This window comes from Rhinatrema bivittatum, chromosome 4, assembly GCF_901001135.1.
Source record: "Rhinatrema bivittatum chromosome 4, aRhiBiv1.1, whole genome shotgun sequence".
Classification (NCBI taxonomy): domain Eukaryota; kingdom Metazoa; phylum Chordata; class Amphibia; order Gymnophiona; family Rhinatrematidae; genus Rhinatrema; species Rhinatrema bivittatum.
The window spans coordinates 401,694,767-401,710,008 of NC_042618.1; the positions used below are offsets into that span (position 1 = coordinate 401,694,767).

The 15,242-nt window shown below is 45.5% G+C and overlaps 1 protein-coding gene across 2 annotated transcripts in view; it reads right to left on the bottom strand.

The window, feature by feature from the left end:
* Window positions 1-15,242, bottom strand: part of EOGT (EGF domain specific O-linked N-acetylglucosamine transferase) — a 57,583-nt gene that overhangs the window by 19,159 nt on the left and 23,182 nt on the right. For both annotated transcript variants that reach the window (XM_029601065.1, XM_029601064.1), the window contains exons 5-8: window positions 14,402-14,496; window positions 6,695-6,799; window positions 6,181-6,287; window positions 4,270-4,373 (exon numbers count right to left, since the gene is read on the bottom strand). In XM_029601065.1, the coding sequence (XP_029456925.1) occupies window positions 4,270-4,373; window positions 6,181-6,287; window positions 6,695-6,799; window positions 14,402-14,496 (411 nt within the window). The remainder of the gene's footprint in view (window positions 1-4,269; window positions 4,374-6,180; window positions 6,288-6,694; window positions 6,800-14,401; window positions 14,497-15,242) is intronic.

Here is a 15,242-nt window from a genome sequence, read left to right on the forward strand (position 1 = left end):
AGGAAAACCCTGCCTTGCTTTGTGTTAAACTGAACACCGAGATATTCCAGCGACTGAGATGGCTGAAGACTGTTCTTGGCCAGGTTCACCATTCAACCGAGCTCCTGCAACAAGGCGATCACCTTGCGTGACCACCAAGAGGCTCTCTTCCAGAGTCTTGGTATGAATCAGCCAGTCATCCAAGTACAGGTGTACCAGAAACACATCCTTTCTCAACGCTGCCGCCACCAACACCATAACCTTGGAAAACGTTCTGGGCACGTTGGCCAGACCAAAAGGCAGGGCTCAAAACTGATAATGATGCCACAAAACCGTGAATCACAGAAAACATCGGTGCTCTAGCCAGATAGGAATATGCAGGTATGCCTCAGACAGATCCAAGGACGTCAGAAACTCCCCCAATTGCACAGCCATTATCACTAAGCACAAGGTTTCCATGTGAAAATGAATCACCCGCAAATGATGTTTGACCCTTTGAGATCCAGGATGGGACAAAGAGCCCTCCTTCTTGGACACAACAAAATAAATGGAATATCAGCCTGTATTTTCTTGAGATATGGGCACTGAAACCACAGCCCTCAGACTGAGGAGTCTTGACAATGTACACTCCATGGTCTGCCTCTTCTGTGGGGAGTGGCATGGAGACAACATAAATTCATCCAGAGGAACACTGCGAAACTCCAGCGCATTTCCATCTCGTATCACCTACAGGACCCACTGGGCTGATGCGATTTCGACCCACCTCTGATAAAAGAGAGAGAGGCGACCCCTATCTCCTGTTCCAGGGATGGGTTGGAACACCATCATTGGGAGGCTTGGGTGGTGGTGGGAGGTGGGGGGTTCCACTACCTCATCCTGCCCCTGTCTGGGATGAAAGGACTGAGACCTACCAAAAGGTTGAGTCCTCTGAAAGGTCACTCTGTAGGGTCACAAACGCTTGGATCCCCTGGCACGATCTCTCATGCCAAAGAAGCACGGCGTCTGCTTATCATTCAGTAACCGTGGAACCACCCCACTTATTGGCCATTTTCTCCAACTTGCTCTCAAACAAGAGAGAGCCTTTAAATGACAACTTTATAAGGTTAGACTTGGAGGTCGCATCAGCCGACCAATTTCTCAGCCATAACTGATGCCTTGCCGCTATTACCAAAGCCACCCCTCTGGCTGAGGTGCGGACTAAATCGCAACCTGCATCTGCCAAAAAGGCGGCTGCTGGCTCTATCACTGGAATTCACATCACATTCATTGACCACCTGAGAGAGAAGTAAAGCGGAGCAAGCCACCAGGGAATAACAAGGAACTATCTGCAAAATCATTGTCACGGCTTCAAATGCTTGTTTAAGGATGGCCTCAATCCTCCTATCATGTGCATCCTTCAAGGCCGCTCCTCCCTCTATGGGGATAGTCCTCTGCTTGGTGACAGCACACACAAGCGCATCCACTTTCAGAAAATGTAACTATTCTCTCACAGCTGGATCCAGGGGGGTATAGTTCTTCCAAGACTCGTCCCCCTTTGAAATTAGCTTCTGGGGTGCCCCACTCAAGATCAATCAATTCTTGAATGGCCTCCATAACAGGGGAAAAAAAACCCAAGAGGCTTTATGCAAAGAAGTCAAAATGGGATCTTTCTTTGGCTCAGACATGGATTCAGCCCCAGGGACTCCCAGCATCTTCAATGTCTGGGAAATCAGAGCTGGTAACTCATCTCTATGAAAGAACCGCAACACAATTCTATATGGTTCCAATCCCGGAGGAATTTTCCCATCCTCCAGGGAGTAAGGATCAGCTTCATCATCTGTGCCATCTGGGTCCCTATCGGAAAGACCAGCCGCCAATCTAGGTGTACTTCGATGCTTAACCGTAGCACCAGGCGTGCAGGAGGTCACCACCTCTGACTCTGACCTGGCAAGACTGGTCAGGGCAGAGAAATGTGCCTGAAGAAAGGACTGCAATCCTTGAAAAACTTCCACCCAAGAAAAGGCAAAAGGATCCATGCCAAAACCAGGAGGCACCTGTCCTGTGCCCACTAAACTACCTTTGCCCACTGACGAACCAGTTAAGGGAGTTCCAAATTCAGGCACCCCATCCAATACGTCTTTACCCAGGCCCGCATCAGGGTGGGAAGAACCGGGCTTAGTAAAATCAAACAAAGGCAACTCACCCTCAGCGCTGGCACAAGTTAGAGGGAATGCCAGGCAGAGATGTCCAAATACGACAAGCAGCACAGAGGGAAAGGCGCTTAGGTTTCTTAGCTGCAAGCGCCATCAGTCTATAGTACGCTTTACAGGCAACTGAAAGGTGTGCATCCAGCTGTACTCGTGCAGCAAAAAATAGATTTCCAAAATGTAAGCGTACAGCCCTGTGCCTCGACGAGCATCCAAAAACCGAACGTACTCAATGCCGCTCACATTGTGCATATAAGTAAGCACGCACCTCAATTAGATGCCGCTACCAATTGAATGCCCAAGCAGACATCCAACTAAGCGTCCAAAAACCGGGAGCACAACTGGACACACTTGCATGAATTGATGGTCCTGAAGAGGGCAGCCTAATGGGCAGGAAAATATGCAAAAAAGGCCACAGCAGCCAACCACGCGGTGCACAGTGATAAGACTAAGAGCGGGGCCTAGCCCAAAAAGGCTGCTCAACCTACCAGGCTGTCCACGTCCCATAAACTCCCTCGGAGGTGGGAACGAACGTCGGATTGGCACACCGAACACGGAGACTGGAGGAAAGAGGAATCCTTACAAACAATCCTCCTCCTATTTTTTTTTTTTTGCTTTTCCTGAACTCAGCCCATCCCTACTGAGTATAGAGTCTGTCTCCAGCTACGGGGAGAGAGGGTATAACACATCACCATCTCGCTTAGCTTCCTGCACCCGCTTGCCTTTCAACTATTTTAACAGCTAAGTCCACGCTGGCTGAAAACCAGCTACTGGACCAAGGCACTCATCTGAGGCAAAATCCAAGATATCACCTCAAGAATTCTTAACCGAGGGAGGGACTATAAGGTATCACCACAGGAGAGCAGGGCGAATTAATTTTCTCTCTTCTTTTCTCCTTCTGAAAACTTTAAGCAATCCCTAGTAGGGAGATGCACGTCCACCATCTGCTGGAGACGGAGAATACTGGCAGGCTGATGTCACTGCAGGGATATATATATACTGTGATGTCAGCTTTGCTCCATTTCCACCTGCTGGTAGAGGTGCATAACCCACTTGTTCTGGATCCACCTGTCTAAATGCTAAGAAAATAACCGTTTCCTATTTACCTACATCACCCCCACTCATTTTATAAACCTCTATCACATCCCCCCCCCCCTCAGTCACTTTTTCTTCAAACTGAAGAGCTCTAACCTGTTTAGCCTCTCTTCGTAAGGAAACAGTTCCATCCCCTTTATTATTTTTTGTGTCCTTCTCTGCACCTTTTCTCGTTCTTTTTGGGATGGAGTAAGTAGAACAGCACACGATACACAAGATGTGGTCACACCATGCATTCATACATTCAGCTCTTCTCAGCCTCTCTTACGCAGAAAAAAAATGAAGTATAACCAAACACAAAAATACTTATAAAATCATTTTAGGTACAGTGCCCAAACAAGCTCAAATCAGTCAAATCAAAGTGCTGTGTGCAATTCTGGTCACCACGTCGCAAAAAAAAGAAAGATATAGCAGAATTAGAAAAGGTCAACCAAGATGATAAAGGGAATGGAACGATTCCCCTATTTGGAAAGGCTAAAGAGCTTAGGCTCCAACTTGGAGAAGAGATGACTAAGGAGAGATATGATAGAGGTTTATAAAATTATGAATGGCAGGGAACAGATGAATACAAATCAGTTATTTACTCTTTCAAAAAGTACAAAGATTAGGGGACATGTAATGAAGTTACTAGGTAATACATTTAAGACAAATGGGAGAACATTTTTTTTTTATTCAGCACATAATAAAACTCTGGAATTCGTTGCAGGAGGATGTGGTAAAAGCTGTTAGTGTGGATGGGCTATTATTAAGGTGGACTTGGGGATAAGCAGCATGGAATCTATCTACCCCTTGGGATCCTGCCAGCTTCTTGTGACCTGGACTGGCCACTATTGGAAACAGGATGCTGGACTTGATAGACTAAGTCTGACCCAATATAACAAATCTTATGCTCTTATGTAAAGTAAAATATCACAGGGTTCAATGAGCTCCAGAGAGGAGTAAGGGGGTGGGAGGGCGTGTCCTTAAGTTTTTTTCCTGCATAGCAGTTTCAGATGATGCCATTACTTACCGTGTCCCACATGACAATGTTCACATCCGTACTGAAGGAGTTATTGACGTGCTGAGTAATATAAAGATTGACAAAATCACAGAAGTGGTGGTACATGTTAACACCTGACATAGGAATAAAAACAGGGACTTAGGAAAGCAGGGTATACGTAAAATCATTAAAAGTAGCCATCTCCTTTTTCAAACATTTCCTGTAATGTACAACTGAATGTGATACTTGACAAACCAAGACTTGCTGCCGGTGGTGTTACCTTTTACTGAATCGACATGATGATTATCCAGAGATAATGATGTATATAAGCTTCTGAGTCGCATCTTCAAATGTAGTCAGAAGGGCTCTATATGTTCTCAGAAGCTCATGTACAGTATCCCTGGATTAATGTTTATGCTGAGCTGCTCCTATAGGGAATTACTACCCTCAAAGAATTCACTGAAGTCTAGTGTTAATAAAGGTGACATCTCTTTGCATTCTAAAGGGATCCATGGCTTAGGAGAGTGAGTGAGTGTGAGTGAGTGAGTATGCTGTCTATCTGCCCCTAATAACTTTTCTGTTTGGTGTCCTATCCACACCAAATTTTCAGAACCATCAGGGAGGGTTCTTGGATCCTGCGCACACACGCAGCCCAGAAAGTAAGCTCCTTCAGTTCTCTGTAGAACTTCTTGCTATTAGACCAACTTGATATGTTCTTGACTAGCTTCTGAGGGCTCTGCTCCCTTCATCAGGTCAATGAAGAATCAGTGCACGTTCACTGGGTATGAAATAGTAGTGTAAAACTGAATTCTGTTTTCCACTGATTTCATGAAAGCAGCATAGCTCCCGTAAGCTAATAAAAAAGGCAGCTAGTCTAGTAAAATGTTATCCCTTTTTTTTACATGCTCAAGCCTACTAAGATGCCAACCACACTGCTATAAACACTAGAAATTAACTTTTTGCTGTAACAGGGCTGTGGATGTAGACTGCCAATGGGAAATATGTGCTTGGCAGGAAGGTGAATCGAGGTCTTGTCAAGTCCATATTTTCAATCAAAATATGTAAAGGGATAGCCAGAAGAACCTTTCATTCTTTCAGTCACTTATGTGTCTTACCCACCCTTGTTCTCTGAACATATCAGAATACTAAAACCTGTGGGACCAAGTATATCATGGGAATATTAGCCCAAAATTTTATATTTAGCTATTTCCAGCAACTACCACCAAGATCATGATTGGCCTCAGAATTACATTTAATCTTCCAAAAAGAGGGGAAAAAAAAGGCTTCAAGATACAGCCTCTGTGAGGAGGCAATCAGTCACCATGCAATGGTGACACAGATTAGTCGGGTTTAGGTCCCATGATTGCAGAGTTCCAGCCCCAGCCAAGATCTGAACAGAAATAAGCTGGGAAGGGACAGAATGGAGAAAAACATCCCAGGCTGTTGTGAATGAGGGATCCTGGCATTAGATCCCATTCTTGGTTCTAACTGCACTAGAATCCCAAAGAAGCAGGAAGACACTGCTGAGCCATTAAAAACAAACAAAAAAAATAACCCGACCAGCCTCTTGATCCCCACCGGATTGCATCAGTGAGCAACAGTTCACAGACTGCGTGCTCTCTCTGGGAGGACCTGGAGGGTTAGAGGCAGGGCAGAGAGCTACCACAAAGGCAAAACGCAACTCTGGCACAGGCCACAGAGGGAGATATATATATATATATATATATATAAATAACCAAGTCTATCTTTTAAGAGTTATTTTTCATACAAATAGTGTACAGCATTAAATATATTTACCTATGCACACATAGAAATACAATTTACTGTTTAGCAGTTAAGAAGCAATTCCATGCTTTGTCGCATTATACCGATGGTTCAACTGCTGCTTTTAAATAACTAAAATAGATATATAGAGTACCGGACAAAATAACTTTGAGTTACCCGCATCTAACTTCATGAAGTAAGTAGGCTTTTCAATAGTAAGGTCACATTTCCCATCTTCCAGTGGTCGAAAGTTTAAGGCAGTATATGTCTGTAGCTCTGCAAACCTGAAATTTGTAAATTATAAAAAAATATATATTTATTTTTTACAATATTGTAACGCAGGTTTCTGGTAGCAAGAATGAAGCATGCTAGACTGTCAAAACATTTATTTACAGACCAGCATGCAATTTTCATCCACCAGTGCCAAGCTCAGTAAATCTAATCAATAAATCCAAGCACTTAACATGCAAGACATTGATTGATAGTTTGCTTTCTCTTGATACTCGAGTCTAATCAATTGACACTGCTGGTCTATCAGGGTATTAAATCAGAACTTATTTCATGATTCCCAGAACTCTGGGAGTCAACATTTGCTGGCAAAAAAAAAAACACACAGACCCGGCTCCAGAGACTAGAAACACTCCAATTGAACCAGGACAGAGACGGAAAGAGTAAATGATACGAATCCTACCAAGACTGCAAAGGGCTTTTACGTTGACCTTCAGCCAAAAGTGCATGCTTGTCCAGGGTACAGTGGCCCCCAATTTCACCATTTTGGAAAAAGTCTTCCCTAAATCTGACACAAGAAACAAAGAAAATCTTGAGAGCATGAAATTACTATGCAACTTGTGTAGCACAATAAAACAGTATTCAGCAAAAAAGTGAAACCCCTACATTTTTATGGATTTGCTAGCTCTTTTCAACATTATCTTACTGAAAGTGCCCTGAACCTCACCAGCTTCGGGTCATTTTAAATAGCAAACCATGTAGGATCTTCCCCTCCCCCAACCCTTCAAGTTTAGACTTGAATGATGCATATTAGAGGAAGCTACAGTGTCTCCAGACAGAGGGATGAATTGAACCAGCCCCAAGCACTTTTCACATGTGTTTAAAACTGCTAAAGCCTCATCCTCCAGACCAGCCCAGTGATTCAGTGGTAGTGTTAGAATTGCAATAAGGGAAACTTGCTTTTGACTCCTGAGTCCAGTTTCTGATGTTCGAGCTGGCTAGGGATGCTACACAGGCAGCATGCACAGTCCCTGGGGAAAAGGGTGTCCTAGCCATTGAACAACAGTGACACCTAGAGGCCAAGAATATGCATATCTGGTAACCATGATTACCGCACTGAACTCCAGTCCCTCATACTTTCCAAACTGGACTACTGTAACTCCCTCCTCCTCGGACTCCCAGCCTCCTCCACCAAACCCATCCAGCTTCTGCAAGACGCAGCAGCCAGATCTCTCGCAAATAGCAATCGCTCCTCACACATCACCCCCATACTAAAAGAACTCTATTGGCTCCCCATAACCTACAGGGCACAATACAAAATCCTAACTCTCCTGCACAAAACCATTAACAATAAAAATCCCAAATGGCTAAAGGACTCTCCCCACCACCATCATGACTCCCAGAGAAACCTGCGATCTCAAAGCACTGGCCTGCTTGCCATCCCTCACACAAAACTAGCCCACCTCACCTCCACCAGAAAATGTACCATCTCAGTAGCAGGCCCATCCCTCTGGAACAAGCTGCCCACCCAACTAAGACTGGAACCCTCCACCCAATCATTCAAAAAAAAAAAAAAAAAAAAAACAAAACACCTGAAAACCTGGCTATTCCAAAAAGCCTACTAACACACAGTCTAATCTAACTACTCCGCCCATGCCCCATAGCAGATACAAGTATTCTATCCTCTCAACAATCAATGTCATCTCATATGTTTTCGATATTTCAATGCTATTATATTCCGATGCTTCAATGTTACCATGTATCAATAATAATACACCTTAGCCTTAGGTTAAATGCCTATATGTTATAATGTATTAATAAGTCACCTTAGTTTTTAAGTTTTTTTATGTTTTGCAATGTTACAATGTATCAATAGTAAGACAGCTTAGTCTTACTCCAATGAATGTCGGTATATAAAAACTAAATAATGTGTACTATAGCCCATGGCCAATGACTGTAACTGTGATAACTGGGTTAAATGGGAGTGGAGGCAGGAGGTTTAAAATTGAAAAAATATCTCCATGTGATTGTGAAAGGAAAATTAGTTTCTAACCTGATAATTTCATTCCTGTAGTACCACAGTCAGTCCAGACTCCTGGCTTTTGCACCCCCACCCCCTCACCCCTCTAGCAGATGGAGACAGAAGTTCTCAAAACAAAGCTCTGCCTTATATAGGATGGTGCCACCTACAGTCCGGCAGTATTACTCAATGTCAAAGCAGAATGGCTATTAAAAAAATACCGTAACTATGTACAATAACCCTTCAACAAGGCAAAAACTAATCGGCTCACTTAACCCACAAAGGAACTGAACCTGAAGAACCACTTGAGGACAGTCAATCCAAATTTTTGCAGATCCGAAAACAAATCAATTAATAATCGAGTGGACTCTCCCTTACTTCCATGCCTCCCACGGGCGGGACTCTGGACTGATCCGTGGTACTACAGGAATGAAAATTATCAGGTAAGGAACTAATTTTCCTTTCCCTGTACGTACCCGGATTAGTCCAGACTCCTGGGATGTACCAGAGCTTTCTTACCTGGGATGGGATCCAGAGAGGCCTGCTCGCAGCACTCCTTCTCCAAATCCTCCTGTGCCCGGTGCTTGGACAACCAGTCTGTAATGCCTCGCAAATGAATGCAAGGATTTCCAAGTAGCCGCCCTGCAAATCTCTTGCAGTGAGACCATCTGGCACTCTGCCCAAGACGCTGCTTGCGAACGAGTAGAGTGGACACAAAGACTAACTGGAAGGAGTCTACCACGTAGCAAATATGCAGAGCTGATAGCCTCCTTCAAACCCAGGTAGTTCAAGCTATGGTAGTCTTTGAAGCCATCTGTCCTCTTTTGTGACCACTCTCACAGCACAAAGAGGTGGTCCTTCAAACGAAAGGCATTTGTAACCTCCAGCAAACGCAGCAAAGCTCTACAAATGTCCAGTTTCCGCAAGTCCCTAGACAAGGGATCCGATCGGTCCAACTCTGCAAAGGCCGGCAGCTCCACCGATTGATTGACATGAAAGGAAGAAATCACTTTCGGTAGAAAGGAAGGAACTGTCCTTAAGGAAATCCCCGAATCCGAAATTCTCAAAAAAGGTTCTCTACAGGAAAGAGCCTGGAGTTCCAACATTGTACGCGCCGATGCAATGGTCACCTGAAAAATTACCTTCAAGGTGAAATCTTTTAGATTTGCCCTTTTCAAAGGCTCAAAGAGCGCCGAACACAGAGCCGAGAGAACTAAATTCAGACTCCAAGAGGGACAAGGATGCCTCACCGGGGGACGCAAGTGTTTCACGCCTCGTAGAAAACAAGCCACATCCAGATGTGCCGCTAACGTTATGCCTTGAATGGACCCACGCAAACAACCAAGAGCAGCCACCTGCACCCTCAGAGAACTACACGATAAGCCCTTGGACAGACCATTTTGTAGAAAACACAGATTATCTGACACCGAAGCCCGGGTAGGGACAACCTCCTGGTCCAAACACCAAGATTCAAAAATCTTCCATACTCTAACATACACGAGGTTGGTGGATGTTTTACGTGATCGCAAGAGGGTAGTCACTATGGCGGGAGAATAACCTTTGCAACTTAGCCATTGCCTTTCAAAAGCCATGCCGCTAGACAGAAGCGATCAATTTCTTCCAAACAAATGGGCCCTTGATGCAAAGGTCAGGGAGAACTGGAAACCGCAGCAGCCCTGCCACCGCTAGATTGAGAAGGTCCGCAAACCATGGACGTCTCGGCCATTCCGGGGCTACCAGGATTACCTCCGCAGGATGGATCTCTATTCGCCTGAGCACCTTGCCGATCAATGGCCACAGCAGGAAGACGTACAGCAGAATGGTCGGTCGGCCAGGGTAGAATCAGGGCGTCTACCCCTTCTGCTCCTGTCTCTCTGCGATGACCGTAGAAGCGCGGGGCCTTGGCATTCTGAAACGTTGCCATGAGATCCATGCTGGGCCTGCCCTACGTGTCGCATATGAGGCGAAACGCTGTGTCTGCCAATTCCCATTCCCTGGGATCTAGGCGATGCAGACTGAGAAAGTCTGCCTGCACATTGCCTACGCCAGCTATGTGAGACGCTGCTATGCTGACTAAATGCTGCTCTGCCCAGCTGATCAACTACCGAGCTTCCACCGTCACTGGCTGACTCCTGGCTCCTTCTTGGCAATTGATATACGCCACCATGGTCGCATTGTCTGACAGAATTCTGACGACCTTCCCTTGGAGGAGAGGACTGAACGCTTTCAACGCTAAACCACACCTCTCATCTCCAGATAGTTGATTGACCACTGAGATTTTTTGGGAGACCATAAGCCCTGTACCGATTTCCCCCAACATACCGCCCCCCCCCCCCCCCAACCGGAGAGGCTGGCATCTGTGGTGACCACTGTCCACTCGGGCACTTCCAGGGGAACTCCTCGGGATAAATTGTCCGAGGCCAGCCACCAATCAAGACTGGACTGCACCGCATCTGTAAGCAGAAGAGGTAGATGAAAAAGTTCGGAGACAGGGTTCCAATGAGAAAGCAACGCGGACTGTAAAGGCCTCATGTGAGCAAAAGCCCAGGGTACCAGCTCCAGGGTTGAAGTCATCGAGCCGAAGACCTTCAAATAATCTTGGACTCTGGGAGGATTCTTGAGCAATAAGTCTCTCACCTGGCCTTGCAGTTTGAGTATCAAATAGAGCACCCAAAAATTCCAAGAACTGGGAGGGCACCAGTCAACTCTTGGCGAAATTGATCATCCAGCCCAGCGACTGCAGGAGCTGGAGCACTTTGTGAATCACCACCCGGGCAAGCAATTCCGTCTTTGCCCGAATCAGCCAGTCGTCCAAATATGGATGCACGAGGAGTCCCGCCCTCCGGAGATGGGCTGCCACCACAACCATTACCTTGATGAATGTCCTGGGCACGGTGGCAAGACCGAAGGGCAGAGCTCGAAACTGAAAGTGATGACCCAGTACAGAGAATTGGAAAAATCTCTGGTAGTCTGTTAGTCCGGGCCAGAAACTCTCCTTTTTGCACCGAGGCAATGACTGACCGGAGCGTCTCCATGCAAAAATGTGGCACTCGTAGGTATCTGTTTACCCTTTTCAGATCCAAGATGGGCCGAAAGCATCCCTCTTTTTTTGGCACTACGAAGTAAATGGAGTAACGCCCTTTCCTTCTTGCCTCCAGAGGCACTGGGATGATGGCCCCTAGCTGAAGAAGGCGCTGTAAGGTGTCCTGTACCACTTTCCGCTCGTTTTTGTAACCACAGGGAGAGAGCGAGCCGCAGCATCAGTGAAAACCCTGACGTAAACTTTTTTTTTTTTTTAAACTTGCCCGGCAGTGGTCCAAGGTCCTGATCCTGCAGGGTGGAGTGAACAGGGCTCCCCGGTGTCGCACCCAGAGATGCCAAAGGGAGGTAAGAGGGCCCTTGACCCTGTGATGCTGCTGCCTCAACACCAGCAGGGGATGGCCTTCCAGGACCTCACGACCCCCTGGGAGGCTGAAGACAACACTGCTCCTGAGAAATCCTCCTTTTCCCTTTTTTTTCCCCCCCAATTAAAACAAAATTGTTCAAAAACAAAATCACCCTAACAAACTAAATCCTAGGAAATGCTAAGCAAACAGCCCAGACTGTAGGTTTTGCACCTCCACCATCTGCTGGAGACAGAGAAATACTGCCGAACTGTAGGTGGCACCATTCTCTATAAGGCAGAGTTTTGTTTTGAAAACTTCTCTGTCTCCATCTGCTAGAGGCGGGGCAAAACCCAGGAGCCTGGACTGATCCAGGTACATACAGGGAAATATTCTCAGGGGCAATGCAATAAAGTGCGCCCAGCCTAGCGCACAGGTTAACGAGCAGTTGGACACGCATTTTGTACGCGCTAGACTAATACCCAATGCAATAAGAGGATTGGAGCATCCAAAACATGTGCCCAAATAACTGCGTATCTGACAGCACTCATCACATGTAAATTCCATGTAGATGAGGCTATCAGCTATTACACTCTAATGTAGTAAATCCCCGGGCACCCAACGCACATTTTTTAACCCTGCAAATTTAATGCCAGCCCGGAAGCTGGTGGTAAGTCATTTGCAAGTCTTGGGCTTATGAAAAAAAAATCAAATACATATTCTCTGTGGTTCTACTAAAGAATCTACTAAATCTACTAAAGATCTAAAGATCTACTAAAGAATTAATGAAATGGATTGATTACAAAAAAAAAAAAAATTTCTGGGACATACAATATAGACATTCCAGGCCAATTTCACCCCTTGCTTTTGTGCATATATATTGTGCATCAAGGAAAAGGATTTTTTTTGTAATCGATCCATTGCATTTCTTTCTTAAGTGCCCATACCAATTGTATTGAGCACCCATCGCAATAAGCGCAAAGCCGTGCCTCCTGGGCTCTAGGTACACACAATTTCTCCCTAGCTGACCCCTAACACTCCAGTTCATTTAAATATAGCATTGGGTGCCCAAGAGAGGTGGCTGTGTGCGTGTAAAAAAGGGGGCACCCAGTTTGGACACTTGTTTTTAAGCACATCCTATTGCATCGGCCAGAGACTAAGTCCAACACAAGCTTGTCACAGTGCTGAAAGCCATGAGAAAAAGGAAGAAACTGCTGGGCCAAATAAATTAAGGGGTCGATTTTAAAAAGTCCGCGCGGTTCCCGGCGCATACACATGGACGCGCTGATTTTATAACATGCACGCACACACATGTGCACTGGATTTTAAAATCCGCATGTGCAGGCAGCCCATGACTCACATGCACGGGGGGGGGGGGGGGGAGATTTATAAGCTATGTGCAGTGAAAAAAAAAAATTGGGCCTCCCTCAGTTCCCTCCCAACTTTCCTATCCCTAACCCTACCTTTCCTCTCTCTTCTTCACCCCCTAAACCTAACCCCCGTTTTTGTTTTTTTTTACGCACGGCAGGCTTTTAAAATTTACTTGAAAATATTCAGCCTTCAGTCCCACAACCTGTCAAAGGATGGGCTCCCACCATGACAGTTTCTTCATAACTCTGACAACTGTACTCACTGTTGAAATCTCTCACAACTATGGCTACTTTCTCTCTCAGAATCCGGTCCGGAAGCCTCTTGACTAATGATCAGATAGCGGGGAGTGAGAGCATTTGCTAAAACATAAGAAGGCCCGCAGGTAAGGATTATGATCTGGTCCTCCACTCCACTAACCACCTCCATAACTGCATGAGACGTAGTTCAGTGATGCTCAGGTGTTTGTACAGGGAATGCTTTTAACTTAACTTTTTTACCCATTGCCTGAAGCATCAAAGTTACGAGTAGATAGTGAGGCATCTTCTTTCAGAAGCAGTGGACTGGACAAGGCCAGGAACAACGGAGACAGCTTCCCGAGACAAGTGGCAGCATTAGCAAAAGAACAACCAGACAGATGTCAACATCTGGATCACATTTGTGTAATGGATGCTAACGTCCTCCCTGGTATTTGATCATAAAAGCTGCTAGAGCCACACTATACTATCATTTTTATTATGGTGCTTATGGCTTTGGATACTCAGTGTGAGGAAGCTTTTTTTTTTTTTTTTAACATCATATCTATCCTGTCATGGCTGGGAAAAGGCACTTTTCAACCTCAGATCTCTTTAATGTCAAAGAAAATCAATAAATACCACTGTCACAAGAGGATTAAAATATATCTAGATGTTATAAGATGCCCTAGTAAACCTTTGGGTATTTCTGAAAAACAAGGAATGTAACCATACTTGGTGAGAAAAAAAAAAAAAAAAAGAGGGCTTAGCTCACTGCAAATAAAGTACGGCCATGACAGAGTCTGACCAACTCCTCCTGATCAGAATGCAATGCTACATTAGAAAGGGGCAAATTAGGGAGAATGCCCCAGGCCCTGTGCTACCATGGTAACTCTGCCCCCACTGTCTGACATCACTGGGAGCGCTGGCAGTACAGAAATACCAGCTGCCCATGCAGCGGAGGCACCAGCGCTAGGTCAGAAGGTCCAATTCTCGGGCCTCCACCCCCTACTCTGGGTGGGATAGGGGTGCCCGCTCCAGCTGAATGGCCTTGGGCCCTATCCCCTCCTAGGATTAGCCCTCATTAGAGAAGTGTTTTCGCGCTGCTGCCTGCCCCGCTGGAATCACCCTTGCAGATGAAATGGAATGGGAAGGATCTCGCATACCTCTCCTGGCTCCTTTTTGGCTTTCGCAGATCAATGTACAAGTTCGTTGCCCTGCAATGCTGCAAGTTACTTGAGCAAGAAAGCAATGAGTCTTCCTGAAAAAAAAGAAAGACCAGGCTGAAAGGAAAACTGTATTAAGATCACAAATAATCTTATAATTATAATTTGTTAGAGTGACCAATACATAAACCTATCAGTCAAGCTGAAAAAAACAAAACAAAACCTCATTAACTGAGATTTTGTGGAGAATCTGGCGAGTGATTTAAGTTCCTCCGGCTTGCCTCTCACTTTCTAACCCAAAATTATCCCAGGGGAAAATCGGAGGAATGTGTTTTGCGTATTTAGCTTGTTTCTTACGGGTCTGGATGTAGAACAGCAACGCATGCTTTTCCCTGCTCTCAAAAACATGCACTGTGGCTCCACAGGGAGGGGCTCTTGCTCCACTGAAGAGGCACATGCGTAGCTCATGTGCGGTGGAGAGATCTGGGAGCAGATAACATTTTCCCCTGTCATTGTTGATGGGCACAGGGGCTTCCTGTGATTTGATTGGGTGCCCACTGATTTGTAAATCGGTTTTTCATTCCTATAAAGCTGATGAGCTTTGAAAGACTGAACATAAGAACATGCCATACTGGGTCAGACCAAGGGTCCATCAAGCCCAGCATCCTGTTTCCAACAGTGGCCAATCCAGGCTACAAGTACCTGGCAAGTACCCAAAAACTAAGTCTGTTCCATGTTACTGTTGCTAGTAATAGCAGTGGCTATTTTGTAAGTCAACTTTATTAATAGCAGGTAATGGACTTCTCCTCCAAGAACTTATCCAATCCTTTTTTTAAACACA